The sequence below is a fragment of the Eretmochelys imbricata genome, chromosome 2 (genome assembly GCF_965152235.1).
Source record: "Eretmochelys imbricata isolate rEreImb1 chromosome 2, rEreImb1.hap1, whole genome shotgun sequence".
NCBI classification, from domain to species: Eukaryota; Metazoa; Chordata; order Testudines; family Cheloniidae; genus Eretmochelys; species Eretmochelys imbricata.
The window spans coordinates 56,893,296-56,917,523 of record NC_135573.1 but is presented as its reverse complement, the minus strand read 5'-3'; the positions used below and the strand labels follow the sequence as shown (position 1 = coordinate 56,917,523).

The window sequence follows — 24,228 nt, the reverse complement described above, 5'->3', positions numbered from 1 at the left end:
CAAAGTTGGCCCTGAAATAAATGGCAGTAACTCCACTGGAATTGTGCCTGGTTGTGCCAGGGTTGTGTGTGGCCCGGTAAGTGTCATTGGGTGGAGAGTGGAGGCTTTAGGTTGGAAATCACTCTTTGTAACGGCTTTACTCTGTTTTCTACAAATCAATTACTGAGGACTAGTTAATGGGGAACACATTAGAAACATTTTCATTGTTATGCCTGAAATTTCCTTTGTACTAAACTGTTACCAAGTTAAAACATCAAGTACAAAAGCGCACACCCATCCGTGACTAACTGTATAAAGCAAACATCAAGAAGTGTGCTTTAAAATTAAAACAGTACAAGGCATGTGTTTTAATAGAAATCATCTCACAGAAACATTGTACATGTCTGATCCACCAACTGCACGCTTCAGGCTCATATCATTGCAAAGAAGGAAGGAGAAGGAACCCATGCAAGTCCAGGCCATGAGTAGATGATATCAGGGAAAGATATATACAGATGGCATCATTTTCCCCCTTCCAACTGACGCTTTCCTTCCATTAGTTTAGGGCTCTTTGTTTTCGGTGGGGGCAGAGTAGGAGGTTAGCTGTTGAACACGACATCCTTCTCTTCTTCTAGTTCCCACGGAGATGTCCTGTGCAAGTCTTGCCAGACGTACAGACTGATCACTAATACTATAGGTGCAGTTCCATGGAGATAACTAGCTGTGTTTTCATAAGAGACCTGATGAAGGACAACAACCCTTTCCCATTTACCATGAAATGCTGCCTTCAGAGAACTACAGACTACAGAATATGTTATTCAAGCTACTGATTTTCCTCTTCATTACAAAGGACATTTTTGTTTGACTGTAGAGGGGAAATGAGACATGAAAAGCTGCTTACATAATGCAAGCGAAAGCAGAAAGAGGTAGGGACTCGGCATGTTTGTGGAGAAAGGGGCACAAATATTACCACCAATACACATTATTTGCCTAGCATTTAGAATCAGAAACAATAGAGGCTTTTTTACAAGACAAAAAATACTGATGAAGGACTTGATCCAACTCTTGTTGCAGTGAATGTGAGTCTTTCTTTTGGTTTCATTTGGGAGTTGGAACGGAAACATGAATAAAACTCAGCAGTGACTCATCAAAACTGGGGAGTTCAAGGGTGGTTGGAGCAAGACAGGGCTTTTACACCTACTTTAAAGAGGGCCTAATTTCATGGTCACCCTCAGGTCAAAGGGATTCCATAATCCTGGAACCACAGATACACAAATGTAAACATTTCCCCTGTTGACCCTGTAACTCCCATGAGGCTCAGCCCCATTTCCTCATTCTTCAGAAGAATGGGATGATCTAGAGAAAGCAGGAAGCTCAGAACATTTTCCAGGATTCAGTCCATTAAGGGCCTTTAGGCAGAAATCGGCTTCATTTACCCCATCCCCACGAGCATCATACTGCTATGTTCTGCACTAGTGCAGGCAATGCCTCTGTCTATTTGGGAGCCTAGTGATCAATGTGCATTTGTGAACATAAAAACCTCCTTCAGAATATGCTGACCATTGATTGCTAGGCTATATGTGCAATTGGAGGCAATAAGTGGTCTAAAATTGACCACGTGACTGCTCTTGTTTTGTACTTCATTAGACACTTAAACTTCCCCATGAAAAGACTTCTCGTGTGTGAGATATTGTGGTTCATGCCCACAGAAGGTGCTGAAAATAGCTTGAAAATAAAATTAGGGCACATTTTTACCTGTGTACGATTCCCAGTTACTAAAAGGTGTTGTAGGCCCATAACTGCATAAAGATTTGGGTCCCTTAGCCCTTGTAATGGGAATATTGATATGACCTTAATGATAGTGCCGCCACTAAGGGAGGCAGCATGGAGGAAGTGGTCTACGGCAGGCGCCGTCACTGTGTGGTGCGCCCAAATCACATACCTCACAATGCACCACAAGTTCCCCAACTGTAAAATAGCAAGAGGCTGCTTGCTCCCCTTTGTGAAATGCTTCATGAGTGAAAAATGCAGAGTGCAGGCTAAGCGGTGGTGCTTATTTCGCTTGCACTCGCACCTGCCTTGTTCTAGGCACTTTGCAAACAAAAGTTGAACCAGACTCTGCCCCACAGAATGGACGAGCTAAAACACTAAATACAAATGAGTATTTGCTGTGGTGCCACCTAGCCTGAGCGTTTCAGGCGCAGAAGACGTACCTGGAACAGGTCAGAGCATTTCAGATGCTCACTGTGCATTCTTTAAACCTGTTAAACACAACGAAATATTTTTTTATTTACCTGTCTTGTAGAGGGAATAATCAGGGCTGTTGGAGGAAAACCACTTTGAGATCACTGCAGAGAAGCATTTCCCAATAGCATTTTGATGCTGCTGTCTGGGGATCCAGTAGGAACAGCTGTGCACTAACAGGAATGGTCCCATTTAAAGACTGGGGGCACATTCATGGCTGGAGTAACTCCCAGTGGGGATGAACTGGTCTCAGGGTCTTTGGCAAGTTGCGTAGCAAGGGTCAAACTCTGCCCAAAGTGCACTGCTCTACCGGACTATTGAATGACTGCCTCGCTGGTTACAAACATGTTGTGTGCAGCAGTGCTACGCAGGTAGGAGCAGTGCTACACGGACCGGAACACCTGCGTTGGGTCACCAGCCTTAGCATGCCTCCAAAGTGGTCCTGTAAATTGGCACCATGGGATTCAGGTTTAATGTCTTACATGTTGAGGCCCCAATGCTGCTCTCCATTCCTGTGAGTAGGAGTTACCACAGCCTCCCAATCCCCTGATCTATGGCCAGGGAAACCCTTTCCCTAGACCGTCCCATCCCATAGAAGACCCATCAAAGAGGCTCCAGGTCTGCAGGCTGGGAGGGATTAACTGCTAACAGCCAGCTATGCCCACTACCTGAGATGTGAACAACAGTTTGTGTTCTTCCTGGTTTGGGCATCACCAGGAATGGACAATTCAGCAGTTGTAAAATACTTACAAATTCTGTTACCAATACATGACCCCGAAACAAATCCAGCTCACTCACCCAGTGCTGTCCTGGCTCTGCAGGACTAACAAGAGTTAAAAATAGTAGACATCTTACTCTCTTTGTCAGAAAAATAAAGTCATGCCGCTGACAAGACACTGGGAGCAGGCCTAGGAAGGTGCCATTTTTGCTTGGATAGTTTTCTGAGCATATGTAGTCTGGAACTGAGTCGTTAATTGTCAGCCTTGTGCTCTTTCAAGAAGCACAGCATCAGGTTTAATTAATCTTCAAAAATCGTTTAATGTTGAGCCTAAGGAAACATTGGTTCTGCTTCTCCAACTGCCTTCTACTTTGCATGGTCACTTACACCTGCGTAAAGTAAGCACAAAACACTAGCCACTGAGCGAGGTGGCATTTTAAACTCCTTTTATACGGGTATAAATGACCACACAAGGCATGAAGCTAGGTAGAAGCAGGCCTATTGTTATTACAGGTTTCACAAATACTAAAATTACATTGCACTTGGAAGGTTGCATTACAAGTTAGTGCAGTAACATTTCCAAAGGACGCGGTGCCCAGGAACTGGCACTTGCATTGCAAGTCTCATGAGAATCAACCGGAACGTTCTAGCTGGACTACTCAGGGGTTTTATTTGTGAAGTGGAAGGCATTTTCTGGAGTCTGCCAGAGAAATGAAATGATCAACTCCCTTTTTTCTGGGGCAAAGCCTGGATACACTGCATAAAGAGTTTGGGGGAGACACCTGGAATTCAACACAGAGAAGAGGACAACATAAGCTTGGAGGATACCGATACTTCAGATGTGGACTGTGTAGTTGTGTTTGTTTCTGAGTAACTCCAGGAGCAAAATTTTGATTTGTTACTGAGTTTTAGTGGAGGGGCTATCTGCCATTTATATAATACATGTTTATAATACAGCTCTTAAAGTAAAGAGTAGTTGGACTCTCAGGCCGTCAAGCCTTTGCGGTCGCACTGAAATGGATCAAATGGCGAACGATTGCTACAGCCGACTGTCTGGATAAGCGTTGAACAAGAAGAAGTGGATTATGCCCAAGCAATCTCCTTGGTCACACCCAGGCAACGCCACAAAAGTCAATGGCATTGCTTGCATATGAATAACTTAACTTTGAATCTACTGTTGTAATTTACACTTGTGCTATTCATGCTGCTTTATAACATGAAGAGCATGAAAAAAAAGAAAAATTTCAGCCTGACAGTTTCCAAAGGTAGTAGAAGTAGAAGAGCAAAGCCATTCTGGCATTGGTTCCTTCATCCACCTGAGCTTCCGGCCGAACAGCACCAAATACATTGAGAAACCCTTTGGCGACTATGTTGGACTAGAGATGGCAAAGCTGGGAAGTGACTGAGGTAGGCAATATTATCACCTGGGACAGATCTCCTATTCTGGCACATTCCTCCTCAGGAGATGACATTGCTCTGAGTAACATCAGCTTCTCCTCCACATGGAGCCCACCCCTGGAAGTGACTGAGCACTGCTGTCAAGGGGGAGGGTGGGACTCAGGGTAGTGGTGCTAGCTCTGCTCTCGGATGTGCCCAGATCCGTCGATTTCCCTGGAGACCTCTGAACATCTGCACAATCCAAGGGCTATGCCTCTCCATCCCTCCAAATGGCAGCTGCAAGCCCCTCCCCAGCGTCAGCAGGAGGAATATTGCCCTAAAAACATGCAGTTCACCATGCAAAGTGTTTTTAAATAGGTTTCTCTCTCTCTTTCGTTTGTGGGTTTCTCTAAGGTAGGGGTTAATAGGGCCTGTAATATGTACGGCATATTTGGAAACACTGTCAGCAGTAATCTAAGCCAGTGGCCCTCAACCTTTCCAGACTACTGTACCCCTTTCAGGAGTCTGACTTGCCTTGCGTACCCCCAGGTTTCACCTCAGTTAAAAACTACTTGCTTAGAAAATCAGACATAAAAATACAGAAGTGTCACAGCACACTGTTACTGAAAAATTGCTGACTTTCTCATTTTACCGTATAATTATAAAATAAATCAACTGGAATATAAATATTATACTTACATTTCAGTGTGTAGTGTATATAGAGCAGTATAAACAAGTCATTGTATGGAATTTTAGTTTGTACTGACTTCGGTAGTGCTTTTTATGTAGCCTGTTGTAAAACTAGGTAAATATCTAGATGCGTTGATGTACCCCCTGGAAGACCTCTGTGTACCCCCAGGGATACGCATACCCCTGGCTGAGAACCACTGATCTAAGCCTGTCCTAGGTTAGCAGGCTGCTAGGCTGAAGGGTGCAGAAGACCCACCCACGTCCATAGCCAATGGAGACAATGTGCCCCTTGAGCAAAACACCGGTCACAGTTCAATATTTCTCTACCATTTTAAGAACCCTGATCCTGCCAAATGCCTCCTGGAAGTTACACACTTTCACAGGAGCTGAGGTGCTCAGCATTAGAGGTGGCTCACAAAAGGGGAATCCATTTCTGAGAAAACATTGGTTTTTTGTGGAAATTTTTTTTTTACCCTAAGCAGGATGAAATGTCAAATGTGAAAGTTTTGGTTTGTTGACTGACCTCAGAGACGGTTGTGTGTGAAGATGACAAAAGACGGCCTAAATATCAAAGAGCCTGGGTACTCAACCTCCCCAGCTCTGGGAGCCAGACTGGCACTGCCATACCTGGAATTAGGGGGGAGCCCCCAGAAGTTGAGAACTCTGAGCATGAAGGTCCTTACTCTGCATTCTGCAGAGGATCAGATGTAAAGCCACTACTTTGTGGATATCACTTTTCAGCAGCAACTAGAGCTTTGTGTGTGTTATGATACTTATTACCTTGCGGAGGGATCTCTATAGAGCATCAGAGGACTTTCACAGATGGGGCCCAGTTACATGTGCAACTTGCACTGTTTTCCTGTATTGTTATTTGTGTGTTTTCTGGTCAGGTGAGTCATCCAGGTTGTGATTTGTGGGTTATGTTCTTGTGAAATCTTACGTAATTGTAATTCAATTGTTGTGCAGTTGACAGCTGTGTCATGTTTTTGTTGCATAAGATTTAAAAATGGAAAGCTCTTAAAAAATTATATCCTTGAGTCTAAAATGAGCTTGTTACGTATAAATAGAACCATAGTTTCATAGGAGGCAGCCCCGTGGTGGAAGATTACGGTCTAGTCCAGTTCTTGGCATAGGTTCTAGTTGTTTATTGTAAATTTTTGTGACTTTTCAAGTAGTTCTGCTAGGTGAATATTTTTAAAGATAAAGAAGAGATGACACCACCATTGTACACATGAACTGATGTGGTTTTACTGCATTTGCCCACATAGCTGAACATTCTGGTACCGACTGCAGCTGCCAGTTTCATCTCTAATGCCATTCCTTCTACAAGGAGAGTCTTTACATCTGTTCCAACAGTTTTCTTCCCTTTCCTCGATAACACTTCAATCCTATCTGCTGTTCCTGATCAGAATGCAGTTATTAAAAACACTCAGTTGATGCAAACGGTGGGTTGATACAACACACAGAATGGGGTGTAGATGTGTTTCACACAACAGAGAGCAGAATTAAGGGGGAAATGTTCCTTGGAGGCAAGACGCCTTTCCAATTGATAATGGGGAGGGAAATCAAATACGGTAACTGCTTTTCCTGGAGTATATCGCGACTGATCATTACTAACATCAGTTCATGTTTAAGCAAAGACTTTTCATGATTTAAACTTCTGTTTGCATACAACTCTGAGTAGTGCATCTTAAAGTCATACATATTGATATAGAATGAAGAATGCATAATGTCTGCATAAAAAGATAAGCTGTATGACTATATATGAAGACAACAACTACAATTCTCACAGCACTGTCATTGGTTAATTTTAAAATATTCAAGCATTTATTTTAAAAAAGAGTAAAGCTGAACTTAAACTACACTATGAAAAAATTGTGTAACTGAATCAATGCTGACTCTTATTAATAAATTTTAAACTTTACCTTTTTTCATAACACTTTGTTAATTAATTGTTATTTTAAGTTCCAGTAACATGATCAGATTTCTGCTGCCTCTGGGCAATTGAGTTATGATCTGATCTCAAGTTCAGAGGGAAATGCTCAATTTTATTTTCCCCCAGTTGAATAAACAGTACCATGTATACTATCTCTTGTGTTAGAATAGTGTTGTCTTCACATAAGACTCAAATAATGGTATTAGTCATTCATTTCCTTGTACACATACACCCTATTGCGTGTTGACAGGTTTATAAGGATGCAGTGGCGGCCGTGGGTGCTGGGAAGCTCCTAGACGACAGCCTTTGAATCCTTGCAGTCCTGAGCAATGGTGCCTGAGTTAGTCTGTTTATTGTCTGCTTTCTCTCCCAGATGCTTGACTTGTCTGAAAGATTAATACATTAACAAGAGCGGTAAGGTCCAGGGTTGCACATCTTTAAGACATGTTTATTAGCAGATGGCACATGAGAGTCAAAGGTCACCATGAAAGGTGACATTTTAAAGTGAAACAACAATATTTATGTTCAGATACTATGCTGATGAGATCATGTGGAAAATGTTTCTGATTAAATCAGTTTTATAAATAGGCACAGTATATCTATTGAAAATTCCAAATGCCACTTATATTTATAGTCTATCTCTTACGCTGCTATTTGGTAACTTAACACTACTTTGTTCCTTGAGCTACATTAAAAGCTGGAAAAACGTACTGGTTTTTTACAAACAATCCTATTTTCTTTCAAAATAATTAATTTTAAAAAATCCACTATGAAACTTACATCTAGTCTATATTCCTCAAAGCTAAAATTCCAGATCAGTGTTCTTAAGGACTGAAAGAAATTCTGCTTTACTTTCAAATTCTTTAGGATAAAATTGACATTACATACATAAACACTGATTGGCAGAAAACTACTTAAATGCAACATCATGCACTGCAACCTGTTTGACTAAAGGCAAGATGGATCGCTAAAATAAAATGTCCAGTTACTCATGTTAGGCTAATTACATGATAGCCATACAATTAAAATGAAAAACTTTGCAAAAGAAGGCTGGCTGCATCATTACTAGTTAGAAAACACTACAACTAGTACTAAAAGTGAAATGCATTTTATGTGAGCAAATTGTCAAATTATATGTGAATTCTAGAGGAAATGAACTACCATTTTTGCTAAGTTCTAAAAGAGCAATTAAGCTTTTAATTAACATTTTTTCTGTGGCACAGCATACAGGCATTAAAATATAAAGACTAAATGACACTTACTTTTCAAGTGTTCCATTTTCAACCTTCATAGCCCCTTCCACTGGATCCAGTCCTTGTTCCGAAAACTGTTTCAAGGCACTTAAAGCTGCCTGAATAAAAAATGAGTTGTCAACTACTAGTACTGTAATGATATAATGAAGACAGTCACTAATGACAGTTCTTTTTAAACGTACCTCTTGTATATTGAGGCAAATTAAGTTAGGATGGTAGTAAAGAGTCTATAGTATAATGCCATGATAAAGAGCTGGTTTGTGAGCAAAGAATGATATATTCAACTCTCCATGCATATGAGTAACTTCCATTAAGGATTAATGAAAGTTGTGTTACTAGCATTAAGGAGAGACTATGCCCATTAGAATTCTCACTTCTCTATAAAAAGAAAAGGAGTACTTGTGGCACCTTAGAGACTAACCAATTTATTTGAGCATGAGCTTTCGTGAGCTACAGCTCACTTCATCAGATAAGTGAGCTGTAGCTCACGAAAGCTCATGCTCAAATAAATTGGTTAGTCTCTAAGGTGCCACAAGTACTCCTTTTCTTTTTGCGAATACAGACTAACACGGCTGTTACTCTGAAACCTGTCACTTCTCTATGACGCCTTCCCAGCCTCCCTTAGTGTATTTATGGAGCTGACACTTCCCTTTGGTCCTGAGGAGGGAATCTTAGGTCAGTAATTCTTGCAAGACTCATAGACTGTAGGGTCAGAAGGGACCATCATGATCATATAGTCCAGTGGTCTCAGCCCGCGGGCCGCATGTGGCCCAATTAGAACACAGCGGCAGCCCAGCTGTGCGCTAAAAAGAAAATTAAAAATTCGCTGATTGGGCCTGGCAAAGGGTGGGGCCATTTGGAGCACTCTTGGCAGCAGCTGGGGAGGTGAGTGCAGCAGGGGGACAGTGTGCAGGAGAGTGGGTCTCTGGGCAGTGAGGGGGTAGAGGGAGAAGGGCAGCATAGGCCCAGGGACTAGGGGTGTGGAGGGGGGGCTACTGCAGCACCCCCAAGTTTTACTTGGGAGCTCTGCTCCTGGCCCTGCACCACGGGATGTGTCGGGGAGAGCTCTGGGCATAGGGGCTTGTGTGTGTGTGGGGGGGATTAGCAGGGGCGGTCGCTGGGCAAGGGGACAGTGCGGTGCATGGTGCAGATCTGCCCCCGAGGGGAAGGGGCAGGCTGGCAGTGCAAGGCTGGGCAGGCCAGTGTGTCTGGCGCAGTGGTTCTCAGCCTGCAGCCCACAATGGTAAATAGGTTGAGAATAACTGATCTAGTCTGACCTCCTGCACATTGCAGGCCACAGAACCTCACCCACCCACTCCTGTAATAGACCCCATACCCTCTGGCTGAGTTCCTGGAGTCCTCAAAAATCATGATTTAAAGACTTCAAGTTACAGAGAATCCAAGAGATGTGGGTCGTGTAATATAATAAAAAGGAGGAACACTGAAGGGGTGGTGGTGGAGGAAGATGCCTACATCCCAATGGCTAGATCTAGAATAGCACTGTGGGTGGCGCTGATATATTTTATACATGGGTCAATGAAAGACACCGAGTAGGTACTTGAGCCTATGCTGGATGACGGGAAGGCAACAGGAATGGAACAATATTACAATTTATAGGACTTAAATTTATTTGTGTAAGTGCATTCTTTATTCCTTTACTTCTGTCTCCTCCCCTACATCTGCTTTAGTTTGCTAGGTAAATCCCTCTTCTCTCTGCTGACTGCTCTGGCAACTGAGAGGAATGCTTTCCCATGATTAATTAGCAGGAATTGATTATGAAATTTTCAGATACTACATATCTCACCTTCAGAACACACCTATTATAACAAACGAGTTGCCACCTGTTTCATCTTAAAGTTGAAATGCAAAGCTAACTTGAAAAACAGATATCATTATCTCAGTGTCCCTAATAATCAAGTTGCATCAGGCATTGAGCATATAAAAAGTTTTAACCATCTTTTTAAAATTCTGTTTCTTTTCTCTGAGACTTTCTCAGAAAGTCCTGGTTCACAGAAGGTATCCAAGAATGTGACATCACAAATATCAGAACTCTCATTGCAATCTATACCTAATGTCATATGCTGGGAAGCCTTCAGTGACCCAAGAAGTGCCAAGAGGATTTCAGAAAAGAAGAAAACAAAATTAATAGGGCTGTCAAGTGATTAAAAAAATTAATCGTGATTAATCATGCAATTTTAAAAAATCACAATTAATCATGCTGTTAAACAATAATAGAATACGATTTATTTAAATAATTGTGGATGTTTTCTACATTTTCTAATATATTGATTTCAATTACAACACAGAATACAAAGTGTATAGTGCTCACTTGATATTTATTTTTGATTACAAGTATTTGCACTGTAAAAAACCAAAAGAAATAATATTTTTCAATTCACCTAATACAAGTACTGTACTGCAATCTCTTTATCATGAAAGTTGAACTCAAATGTAGAATTATGTAAAAAAATCCAAACCCTGCATTCAAAAATAAAACATTGTAAAATTTTAGAGCCTGCAAGTCCACTCAGTCCTACTTCTTGTTCAGCCAATCGCTCAGACAAACAAGTTTGGTTACATTTGCAGGAGATAATGCTGCCCACTTCTTGTTCACAATGTTACTTGAAAGCGAGAACAGGCATTCTCATGGCACTGTTGTAGCCCGCATTGCAAGATATTTAAATGCCAGATGCACTAAAGATTCATATGTCCCTTCATGCTTTAATCACCATTCCAGGGGACATGCATCCATGCTAATGATGGGTTCTGCTCGATAACAATCCAAAGCAGTGCAGACCGACACATGTTCCTTTTCATTATCTGAGCCCTAGTCTACACTACGGGGTTAGGTCGAATTTAGCCGCATTAGGTCAACTGAAAAATGTCTGCATTCACACAACCAACCCTGTTCCGTCGACTTAAAGGGCTCTTAAAATCGACTTCTGTACTCCTCCCCGACGAGGGGAGTAGCACTAAACCTAACCTTGCTGGGTCGAATTTGGGGTAGTGTGGATGCAAATCAACAGTACTGGCCTCTGGGAGCTATCCCAGTGTGCTCCATTGTGACTGCTCTGGACAGCACTTTGAACTCCGATGCACTAGCCAGGTACACAGGAAAAGTCCAGGGAACTTTTGAATTTCACTTCCTGTTTGGTCAGCGTGGCGAACTCAGCAGCACAGGTGACCCCCCGTCCCCCCAGAATCATAGAACATAGAATGTTTCTACGCTCCCCCATCATCTCCGTCCCTGAGGTTATCGCAGATTAGAAGGCGAAAAAAATGCACTCGCAATGACATGTTTTCTGAGCTCATGGAGTCCTCCCGCACTGATAGGCCACAGCTTAATGCATGTAGGCATTCAGTGGCAGAGGCCAGGAAAGGGAGGCAGGACGCGATGCTGAGGCTAATGGGGGAGCAAACGGACATGATGAAGTGTCTGTTGGGGGAGCAAACGGACATGATGAAGCATCTGTTGGAGCTGCAGGAAAGCCAACAAGAGCATAGACCTCTGCTGCATCCACTGTATAACCGCCTCCCCTCCTCCCCATGTTCCATAGCCTCCTCACCCAGATGCCCAAGAACGTGGTGTGGGGGGGGGGGGAAGCTCCGGTCACCCAGCCACTCCACTCTAGGGGTGGCCCAAGCAACAGAAGGCTGTCATTCAAACAGTTTTATTTTTAGTGTGGCTACAGTAAGCAATGTGGCCTTGTCCTTCCCTCCTCCCCCACCCCACCCAGGCTACCTTGTCCATTATCTCATTTTTTTTAATTAATAAAGAAAGAATGCATGTTTTCAAAACAATAGTTACTTTATTTTGAAGGGGGGAGGGTGGTTGGCTTACAGGGAATTAAAATCAACAAAGGGGGCCGGTTTGCATCAAGGAGAAACACACACAACTGTCACATCGAAGCCTGGCCAGTCATGAAACTGGTTTACAAAGCTTCTCTGATGCACAGCGCACCTTGTTGTGCTCTTCTAATTGCCCTGGTGTCTGGCGGCTCAAAATTGGATGCCAGGAGATTTGCCTCAACCTCCCACCCCACCATAAACATCTCCCCCTTACCCTCACAGATATTATAGAGCACAGAGCAAGCAGCAGTAACAATAGGAATGTTGGTTGCGCTGAGGTCTGACCAACAGCACCAGCGTGCTTTTAAACGTCCAAAGGCACATTCTACCGCCATTCAGCACTTGCTCAGCTTATAGTTAAATTGCTCCTTACTAATGTCCAGGCTTCACGAGCCACGGGAGCAAGGGGTAGGCTGGGGTAGGTGTGACTGCGTGGTGCTACTGGCTGGGAGAGCAGCCTAAGGCAGAAGCCTCTAGCTTGCAGGAGAGCAGACTTGCAGTGGAAGCGGTGGAGTCATAAACCATGCCCTGGAGGTTGCTAGGACCCAGGCAGGAAAGATGTTCCCAGAACCCCAGGCCAAGCTATATGTCCGATGAGGATGGCTACCAATCCTACTGCACCATCTGCTGCAGAGTAGCAAGAGAGCAGAGTTGCAGCGGAAGCGGTGGAGCCATGCACCATGGACGAGGACGGCTAGCAGTCCTACTGCACCGTCTGCTGCGAAGGCATCCAGGAGCTGCTGTTGTGTAGCAATGCCAGCTGCTGCAGGTGCTCCTGTGTCGAATGCTTGGAGGTCCTGGTAGGGCAAGGTACCTCGGCCAAGGCAAAAGAGCAAGAGCCCTGGAGCCATTACATGTGTCAACCACAGAAGTGCTACGGGGTGTTACAGCACCAACCAGACTGGAATGTACGGCTGCAAGACTTCTTCACCAGCAACGAAGGACAGGAATATGATGCACCTAAAATCTAAAAAGGCCTGCACATTTCCCAGAGTCACTACCGTTGATAACAGAACGTCAATGATTGCATTGGCTACTTGGATCACAGCAGTCCCTACAGTAGACTTGCCCACAACAGCAGCGGTGATGGTGAGCTGAGCGGGCTCCATGCTTGCCGTAGTATGGCGTCTGCATGGGTAACCCAGGAAAAAAGGCACAAAACGATTGTCTGTCGTTGCTTTCACGGAGGGAGAGGCGACTGACGACATGTACCCCAAACCACCCACGAAAATGTTTTTGCCTCATCAGGCATTAGGAACTTAACCCAGAATTCCAATGGGCGGTGGAGACTGCGGGAACTGTGGGATAGCTACCCACAGTGCGCCGCTTCGTAAGTCGTTGCTAGCCACGGTAGTGAGGACACACTCCGCCGACTTAATGCACTTAGTGTGGACATATGCAATGACTGTATAAAATCGAATTCTAAAAATTGACTTCTATAAAATCGACCTAATTTCATAGCGTAGACATACCCTGAGTCAGATGCCACCAGCAGAAGGTTGATTTGCCTTTTTGGTGGTTTGGGTTCTGTAGTTTCTGCATCGGAATGTTGCTCTTTTAAGACTTCTGAAAGCATGCTCCACACCTCGTCCCTCTCAGATTTTGGAAGGCACTTCAGATTCTTAAACCTTGTGTCGAGTGCTGTTGGTATCTTAAAAAAATCTCACCTTGGTACCTTCTTTGCATTTTGTCAAATCTGCAGTGAAAGTGTTCTTAAAATGAACATGTGCTGGGTCATCATCCAAGACTGCTATAACATGAAATATATGGTAGAATGAGGGTAAAACAGAGCAGGGAATATACAATTCTCTCCCAAGTTCAGTCACAAATGTAATTAGCGCATTATTTTTTTAACAAGCGTTATCTGCATGGAACATGTTCTCTGGAATGGTGGCCAAAGCATGAAGGGACATACGAATGTTTAGCATATCTGGCATGTAAATACTTTGAAATGCCAGCTACAAAAGTGCCATGCAAATGCCTGTTCTCACTTTCAGGTGACATTGTAAAGAAGAAGAGGGCAGCATTATCTCCTTTAAGTGTAAACAAATTTGTCTTAGCAATTGGCTGAACAAGAAGTAGGACTGAGTGGACTTGTAGGCTCTGAAGTTTTACGTTATTTTGTTTTTGACTGCAGTTATGTAACAAAAAAATCTACATTTGTAAGTTGCACTTTCATGACATAGAGATTGCACTACAGTACTTGTATGAGATAAACTGAAAAACACAATTTCTTTTGTTTATCATTTTTACAGTGCAAATATTTGTAATCAAAAATAATATACACTTTGATTTCAGTTACAACAGTGTACAATGTAAAAAATGTATGAATATGTAGAAAATATATGAAAATGTAGAAAAACATCCAAAATATTTAATAAGTTTCAATTGGTATTCTATTGTTTAACAGTGTGATTAAAACTGATTAATCATGATTAATTTTTTTTAATCACAATTAATTTTTTGGTTAATCGCTTGAGTTAACTGCAATTAATCCACAGCTCTAAAAATTAACACACATTTCGGTGTCAAAAGCTCCCCTATGTTAGTGGGGACATTCAACAAGAAGAACTAGGCTGAATTTATTCTTTGCTTCGTAATTCACCTTTATCCTGAAACTTTCCATTCCTCAAGGACAAACCCCAGAATAAACATTTAGAAATTGGAGCGTTTAGTGAAGTTTCTTTATTCCTACTTGTCAACATAAACAGGTTCTCTGTATGCTTTTATCTGAATTTTCAGTTCCTGTTGGACCAGAGACACAGCCATCACCCCAAGAATCACACACAGGCTACTGTTGTAACAAAATGCTAGATCTGCTTTCACAATTAAAGTGATAGTTATTCCTGGATTCTCTCCGTGGTGCCTTCCCTTGAAATGTATGTTAACATAATTTAAATATTGCTAGACAACCTGTATCCGGGCAAGCTGAATAGCACCACAAGGATTGTGATGCTGCATTATATTAGTGGTCTATCCATTCCAATATCCTGTTTCTGACAATGAACAGTACCTAAAGCTTTCAGAAGACAGCACAAGAAACTTCATAATGGGCAAGCATGGAGTAACTTGACCCTCGGAGAAGTTTCTTCCTAATTCCGGGCAGTTGGTAGTTGGCTTATATCAAGAAGCATGAGGGTTTGCACATTTTTATCTTATAAATGCAATTATGGATTTATTATTATCCATATAAATATCTGAACCTTTAAAAATATCCTGCTAAACTTGAGTTTTATCAGCATTACCAACATGCCCCCCTTGCCCTGCCACCCAGTCCTTCTTGACTTCCAATGTATTAACACAGATAACTTCTTGTCTGCTCTCGGCCCCCTCCTCCATTGACGTGGTTGTTGATTCCCTCCATTCTACAGCCTTCACCACCCACAACTCCTTTGTTACTCTTTCCCATCACATAGTCTGCCTTACCAAAGCTCAGCACTGGATCAACCCAAGTATCTGCTTCCTCTGTTCTACCTCTAGCAACTCTAAGGAAAGCCATATGATCATGCAATCTTCCTCCACAACAAATTTGTTCTCTTACTGCTGCAGTTCTGCTATTTTCCTAAGCAAGCAGCTTTATTTTTCCACCTGGACTGACGTGTCCTATTGCCTCCCCTCCCTTCTCCTCTGACAAGAAGATTTCTCATTTAATCTCCTCTAACTCCTCCATATGCTCCAGTGGATACCCCTCCCCATCCCATTCTGCTTTGTCTCTCTTGTCCCCACCCTCCCTTATCCTTCTCCACAGGCTCCTTCCCCTCACAATACAAGCATGCTTTAATCTCCTCCACCATAAAATCAAAATTCTACCCTTGACTCCCACCTGTCTCTCCAAATACTATCCCTTTACTGCCAAGCTTATTGAACACACCATGTACAACTTCTGCCTTGAGTTCCTCTCCTCCAACTTCATTCTTTACCTTCTTTAAACCACCTTCCCAACCTTGAAACTGCTCTCTTTAAAGTCTCACGTGACCTCTATTCCATCTTTGTTCTCCTTGAGCTCTCAGAGGCCTTTGACACCACTGACCCACTTGCTACTTCTTAAATTTCAGTTTTCCATTGGCTTTTGAGACTGTTCTCTCATGTTGCTCTTTCTGTGGACTGTTGAGTGGGTCCTCTTCTCTTTCTAGTGGGTATTCCTCAAGGCCCAGTCTTTGGCTCCCCATTCTTCTCTTGATACCTTTTCTTTCAGAGATCTTAACCACAAGTATGGCTTCAAATACCATCTTTACGCTGACTACTCACAAATATACCTCTCCATTAAAGGTTTGCCTCTTTCCATTCAATCTCAGATCTTCATCTATCTTTCTGACATCTCCATATGGATGATGTTTTGGCAACATGGCCAAAACTGAGCTTTTGAACTCCAACCTAAAAGCCTTCCTATTTTTCCTTCACTTTGAATAATTCCACCATTCAGTCACTCAAATCAGTTATTTCCCTCTTATAAATCTCTGCACATCCAAACCATGTCCAAGTCTCACTGCTTCTATCTACATAATATTTCTAAGGTTTGTCCTATTCTATCTATCCAGACTACCAGGCGCTCATCATCTCACACCTCAATTTATGTAATTTCCTCTCTAGCATTGAAGCCAGCCACACTGCCTCCCTCAGGTCAATTCAAAATGCTGATGCTAGGATAGTCTTCCTGACACTGGCATTCTGAACACATCCAGCCCCTTTGCTGTTTCCTTCCAGTGGCTCCCTGTCTTCCACTGCATGAAACACAGTCTCCTTGTCTTTGTCTTCAAGGCCCATCATTCTTCAGCCCCACCCTATAAGATCTATGAGTTCTCAACCTTTACCTTTTCTCTACCAATAATGCCAGCTGTGATTTTCTGATTAGCTGCTTGTCCTTCAGTCACCTCTATGCTTTCTCCTATGCCACCTCCTATGCATGGGGAAAAACCTCACTGTTATAATTTGTAAAGCCATCACCTTATTCTCATTAAGACATCTGTTGTGTGCCTACAAAATCAATACTGTCTGGCATTGGTTAGGGCAGTGGCAAGCTGAGACTTCTGCTTTTCTGTTACCTCATCCCCATTTGTCTGTTTTATCCATCTGTTGCTTCCTCTCTGATTCCAAGATTGTAAATTCTCTGGGGCAGGAACTGTTGTCTTGTATAGTGCAGGGTGGATTGATTTAAATCAGCAGACAGGAAACTTTGATTTAAATAATCAATTTTTAACTTGTGTTCAATTGGTCCTTATTAGGTATTTTCCTAAAGAAAGGTTGGTTCTCACTGGTTGGTAACCATTTAAAAATGTTGATTTGCAACTAAATATAGTCTTTATACTAAATTTGTTACTATTCTTTGCTAACCATACATATTTAAGCAATTGTATATCTTAGCACGCATTGATTCACGTTGTTTATTTTTACATTTTTGTTATGTTAGGAAATGATGAATTTCTTATTTACTGCATGATTACTTTTTTTTAGTTATAATTTGCATCAAGCTCTGTTTGGATGGACATTGCAATTCAACTAAAAATGCACAAAAAGCACTTTAAAATTGTTTCCTACATAAAACAACCTTAAATGTTCTGGATACTTTTTTATATAAGTTTATCAAAACACGTTTTGCATTGAAAACCAGCTGGTTTATTAAACAATGGAAGGATTATCTGTAGTTACTCAATTGAATTGATTGTTTCTGATCACCATGTCTTTAAAGACTTTTGAACCAGCAGATTTCATTCTCACCTCTAGTTTGTATTTGTAGATTGGAAGAGGAAAACAAGCTTTTCGGCTATTTCAACTCTCAATCAGTTTCTTAACTTTCAGTGAACTAGCCATTAAACTGTACTAGCTGAATAAACTTAAATGAAGAAAATGTTCTTTCTGTACCTGCAAAAAGCTGCCAAATGCTGATTTAGCACTTCAACAAACTGGTTCCAGGTGCTTATTCAGTGATTTCCACCAGTTCAGTGGTTTGACTTTCTTTAAAGCTTTGGCAGCAAATATGTACTGCTTAATATATTCTAAATTAAATGTAGCCTGTATTAAATATAATTAATGATTTTAGTATTATAGTGAGTTTAGTCTTTTAACATAGGTTATCAGAATTTTAAATAGGTTTATTTCTAAGAAGTGAAATGTATTAATTTAAATAGAAAAGCTGATTTAAATAAAAATTAATATTTTAATTTACAATTTTTTCTTCTTTTTATCATAGTGCTGTATGTCCTAGAAAAATGGAGCCCTGATCCTTCATTGGGGCTTATAGGTGATATTATATAAATTAATAAGCATCCAGCCTCTATCTTGTAGAAGTGAGTTCACAGGTTAATTATGTGCTGTTACCTTCAGAAGAACTCATGGAGGATGGCTGAGGTCCCAAGGGACTGGAGAAGGGACTTACTGATCTTTAAAAAAGGGAATGAAGAGGACCCGGAGAATTATAGACCAGTCATCCTAACTTTGGTACCTGGAAAGATACTGGAACAAACAATCAGTTTGTAAGTATCTGGAGGATAATTGGGTTATAAGGAATAGCCAGCATGGATTTGTCAAGAACAAATCATGGCAACTGACCTAATTTCCTTCTTTGACCAGGTTAATGGCCTAGTGGATAGGAAGATGTGATATATCCTGATTTCAGTAAGACTTTTGATGCAATCTCACTTGACATTCTCAAAAGCAAATGAGAGAAATGTAGTCTAGATGAAATTGCTATAAGGTGAATGCACAACTGGCAGAAAGACCATACTCAGAGTAGTTATCTATGGTTTGTTCCAACCAAGAGGGTGTAGTTAGTGAGGTCCCATAGCGGTCAGTCCTGAGTCTAGTACTATTCAATATTTTCATTAATCATTTGGTGAATGGAGTGGAGAATCTGCTTATAAAACTTGCGGATGACACCAAGCTGGGAGGATTGCAAGCACTTTGAGGACAGGATTAGAATTTAAAATGACCTTGACACACAGGAGAATTGGTCTGAAATCAGCAAGATGAAATTCAGTCAAGACAAGTATTCACTTAGGAAGGAATAATTCTGGGGTGTATTAACAAGAGTGTTGTATGTAAGACATGGGTGGTAACTATTCCATATTACTTGGTACTGGTGAAGCCTCAGCTGGAGTACTGTGTCCAATTCTTGATGCCACACTTCAAGAAAGATGTAGACAAATTGGAGTGAGTCCAGAGGAGAGCAACAAAAATGATCAAATATTTAGAAAACCTGACCTATGAGGAAAGGTTAAAAAAACTGGGCATGTTTAGTCTTGAGAAAAGAAGATGGAGGGGGGACCTGATAACAGTCTTCAAATATGTTATGGGCTGGTATAAAGAAGACTATGATCAATTGTTCTCCATGTCCATTGAAGGTAGGGCAAGTAGTAATGGACTTAATCTGCAGTAAGGGAGATTTAAGTTAGATATTAGGAAAAACTTTCTAACTATAAAGGTTGTTAAGTTCTGGAATGGGCTTCCAAGGAAGGTTGTAGAATCCTCATCACTGGAGGTTTTTAAAACAGATTGGACAAACAGCTGTCAGGGATGGTCTAGGTATACTTGGTCCTGCCTCAGTGCAGGGGGTCAGACTTGATGACCTCTCAAGGTCCCTTTCAGCCTTGTATTTTATGATTCTATGAACTAAAAGTCACTGAAAACACTTGTCAAGAGCCAAAATGGGCCTGTACAGACTTCTTTTTAAATTAATTGTTAAAATTATCGAGATCAGAATAAATTTCCTTTGTTACATATCTACTATTGTTTTACTTGTCTAACTGCCTACTGTGGAGATATGCTAAGGAGGATGAAAAGTTGTAGAGTAGCTTCAACAAGTATTTCTTTAATCTTTGCTGAAACCCTATTTTGGAACGTCTTAGAGGAATATTATCCTGGATCTCACAATAGAGTTTGCAAGAACATCTCTTTTCCTTTTCCTTTGGCAATGGAAGAATATCACTGCAAAAATAAACTGTGCTGAATGAAGGCACTGGTCTTTACTACCCTGATGTCAAGGATGGAAACATGGGACATTTTTACCTGATTTATATAGGGAAAATCCTCAGTAGGATACCATTCAATGTTAAATACTATTTACAAAACCTTACAAAACTTTAAAAAGAAATCTTGATGCTTGTGTTGTGAAAGCAATCCCATTAGTCTCACTTGTCTTGTAACATTGAGAACAGAGGTGTGTGCACACATTCTTCTCACAGAGATCTAAACATGGTGGACACAAAAAGTAAACTAACAAAATTTTAAACTACCTCTCCTTAGCATAAGTGACACTATCTATCACTGTTTCATAATACAGTATTTGTGATATTGTGTGGAAATGAAGCAAACTCAGGTCTAAAGTAAAGATCTACCCTAAACTACTGAAGTCAGTTCACACATATACTTGAATTAGCTTGTGGAACTTAACACATAGTAATAGCCCGCAAGACACTTTGTGAGGGTGAAGTTAAGCTTCCAGGTGCTCAAATATGTCTTGTGCTTCTCCTGCCCATCTCTTCTGGGAAACGTGTGGAAAGTGTCATCTTAACTCTGCATTTTCCAATTTTCTAGAGTGTGTATACTATCATGCAAAGTTAGCAGTCTTATAAGATGTAGGTAAGGAGATCTTAACTCTATAGTTAATGGTTTTACACTGTTTGGATTTAGGAAATTAAAGTCTTTCTTTTTGGAAGGACACAAGAAGCACAGGGCACCACTGAACACCTGTAACCTTAACTCCACAGTAACAAAAGAATGTTTTGGGGGGGTGTGGGGAGATCATTTTTTTAAGAGAAAGGGAAAGTGGAAGATTACTGTAGGAAACACAATTGAGGGGCATTGCATGGAGAATGGGGTTGTGTAGAGATTTCCTGGGTGTACATCTAGCCCCTTAGTTATGAATTGTCTCTCTGCTTCCTGCTGGCTTCCCCATGCTTTTGTTAGGAGCCAGGATGGGGGCAACTGATAACTGAGGGGCTGTGAGCAGGAATGGACCTGGTAGCTGCACTCCTCACAGCTCTTCATCATCTACCAGCTCCCCAACTCTGTGCCCATGATAAACTTGGAAAAGCTGAAGGTCGGAAGGAAGCTAGCAGCTGAGCGGCTATGCAGAGTAGAAGCAGAAGGGGGTTTTAAGTTTTGTGCAATGAAGAAGAGCTACAAGCAAAGACAATGGGCTAATTTTCATCCATAATTAAATTCTATGGCCTCACTGGATTTACATCCTAGATGAATTGATAAAAATAACTTCTGAACTTCAGTTAAATGTAAAAGAAAAAATGGAACATTTGACAACGAATCTGGTGAACACTGTTTTTAAAGGCTTGATACTTCCTTCCATTGAGAGTTTTCTTACAAGAGAGCATCTGCACATATTATATATATATATATAGCACGAGAGAGAAATATTTCTCTCCCCCAGAAGATTTTACAACTGTTTTGTGAATAAAGACCCATAGGTTATACAACAGATGTTTTTGGCGCTGCTGTAACTATACAGAAAACAAGTGATACATGAAATGTGTAAAAGATATGATGCCAACAGGATGCACTACATTACTCTTTGTTTGTCTTGGCTGCCATGTCTATTATAAAAATGTGTGTATATCAGGATGGAGATGGCGGTTTCCAGTTATTTTGGCTATTTGTAGCTTTACTTAAGTCAATTTGCAATTAGTAAATGGTATTGAAATTTGTGACTATTCTTCCTGCTGCCCTCTATAGGGACTAAATGTTTTGTAATGACAATCTAATAACATTAAGTCATTCTTTCACAGAGACCAGCAGGCAGAGCCTGCACTAGAGGATGTGTTTTTCAGCTCACGTCCACATGATAAAGATTTCATGGGGTCTTTTCAGCACAGCGTACAGCTGTTTTTCTCCGTTTAGATCTGTTGCATTTCAGAATCTTCTTATTAAACTCAAATAGCCAAATTTTGTTGTCTTCGGTGTATTTCCAGTTGACTTTACTGCTTGTATCTCAGAGTAGATTATGGCCCTAATTATTCCTATTAAGTACTCAATGACCACAAACTTCATCACAGCAATGCCACAGTCCTGGTAAATATACCGTTCAACAGTGTCAGCTCACAGTGAGGTGCCTTCTAACTCCAGTTGTCATGGATGATACCTATCCCAAAATGCCATAACCGGTGACAGCACAAAAAATACTGCAACTGGCATTCACAAGTAGACCATGTACACCTTGCAAACACAAGTGGGGCAGGGGCAGGCCCTCCCTCCATATTCCAGCCACAAATTCTCTTTCTCTGCACCCCAACTGGTCCCTCCCCTGTATCCATAGCTGCTAGATCCCGCCTGTCCCAGCCCCCCGGGTAAGCAGAGCCGCCATGCCCCTCTAGGGCTCTGTCCCACCTAGGGACCTCAGAGCCCAACCGGGAAGGGTGACAGGGCCAGGCCCTAGTTGCCCACCCTGGGGAAGCGAGAGGGTCACGGGGAGCTGCAGGCTGGCACTGAGTCCTGGGTTCTTTGCCAGCAGCCTTGCCACCATGACAAGGAGCATGACACTGTCCCCACCTCAAGTGTGAGGGTGCAGGTACCCCTCCAGCATCCCCCAAATTCTCCCTCCCAGTACTCACCCAGCACCCCCCCACCCAAATACCCTCTCCCAGTACACACACATCCCTCCAGGCCCTCCAGTTTTGGGGTTTTTATTTTGAAGTTGATTGTCATCTCTGAGCTTTGTTGCTAATGTGGACAAATTCCTGCTAGGGCTTGTAGCTTTTTTTTAATTAATAAAATCTGTACTAGGTATCTGATGAAAGCTTTCATTTGTTATTGACGTATAGACCAATGTGTTAATAAATAAACTTTGTTTCAATAAATAGATTAGGCTACGTTGGAGCTAGTTTTTAAGTGACTTGAGGCTATTAATGCAGTAGAAATCTGGCAACCACTCCTCTCATAGAGTTCAGGCCTAACTCTGCCTGGGATTCTTTTTCCTTTCCTCTCTTCAAGACAGGTGCCTAGGATGTTTCTTACAAGAAGCTGGGAGGGCAGGGGAGTAGAAGGAGGAGGACCTCCCTCATATCTTTTAACCCATCGTTAGGGTACTTAGCTGGGGATGTGGGAAATCTTTGGTTCAAGTCCTCCCTCTGCATGATGAAGAGAAGGGATTTAAACAGGGATCTGCCACCTCTGAGGTGAGTACCCTAACCCGTGGGCTATAGGATATTCTGATGTGGAACTCCCTCAGTCCCATCTGTTAAAGCTGTTCCACTTTGGGTACATAAAGAGTCAGCAGATCAGAGAGAGTGCATGCAAGCATGAGACCGAAACTGTAGTCTGGGAGGTTAGAGCAGTCACCCAGGATGTGGGTGATCCACTCGCCATTTATTTATCTGCAGTGGAACAGCTTGAGCAGGAGAGACTGAGGGAGCCCCACACTGGAATATCCTATAGTCCAGTGCCTAGGGCACACATCTGAGAGGTGGCAGATCCCTGCTACACTTCCTTCTCCTCCTCAGTTCGGGGGACAGGGACTTGAAACAGCAGTCTCCCACATACCAGGTGAGTACTTTAACCACTGGGCTAAAAGTTAAGAGGGAGGTGGTCCTGCTCTCCCCAGCCATTTTGTGTGGAGTTACGCATGCTCTGAGCACCCCTACCCAATCAGGCCCTGCAGGCATGTTAGAGGGAGGACACCAGTCTTGCCCCAGTTGGTAAATTGCACTGGTGCTTAGGCAGGTGGATGCCTGGAGTGAGGCAGCAGGGCACATGCTCAGAGCCAAAACTTAGGTGCTGTGTGTGTTCAGGTGCCCACAGAGTTTGATGGAATCTGAGTGGGTATTCTGTGAAGACCCATGGGGCACAAATCTGGGATTTTGGTGCCTAAAATGGCAGGTGCCTAAATTCCTTTGTGAATCTAACCCTAAATCCCTGATTGCATCTGCACTCAGAAACCCCTAAATTGCAGCACCTATTATTGCAGGAGCAAAACTGGACCTGCAGTTGTTTGTAAACAAAAATGGAGATCAGTGAATGACAATCCAACCCAAAATTTCTCCTGGTTTAGAAAACAACAAAAAGTATGTAGGTCTTTTCTCCAGTGTTGGCTAACTACTGGCATAGTTATCAATGCAATCAATCAATGCAATCCTACTGAAGTCAAAGGTGTCTCCACCAGCAATGAGTGTGGCTTCATACTTTTTTAATATATGGATTGAATTTCAAATTTAAAGGCTGTTAGGCAATCAGTACCAGGC

General features: G+C 42.0%; 1 protein-coding gene across 8 annotated transcripts in view; it reads right to left on the bottom strand.

The window, feature by feature from the left end:
• Positions 1-6,197: 6,197 nt before the first annotated feature.
• Positions 6,198-24,228, bottom strand: part of STAU2 (staufen double-stranded RNA binding protein 2) — a 225,879-nt gene continuing 207,848 nt past the window's right edge. For 7 of the 8 annotated variants that reach the window (XM_077810128.1, XM_077810129.1, XM_077810130.1 and 4 more), the window contains 2 exons: positions 8,207-8,295; positions 6,198-7,330 (listed from right to left, as the gene is read on the bottom strand). In XM_077810128.1, the coding sequence (XP_077666254.1) occupies positions 7,237-7,330; positions 8,207-8,295 (183 nt within the window). In that variant the 3' untranslated portion in view covers positions 6,198-7,236. Of the gene's footprint in view, positions 7,331-8,206; positions 8,296-13,611; positions 13,797-24,228 lie in introns of those variants that run through there. The other variant, XM_077810134.1, reaches the window with a different exon arrangement.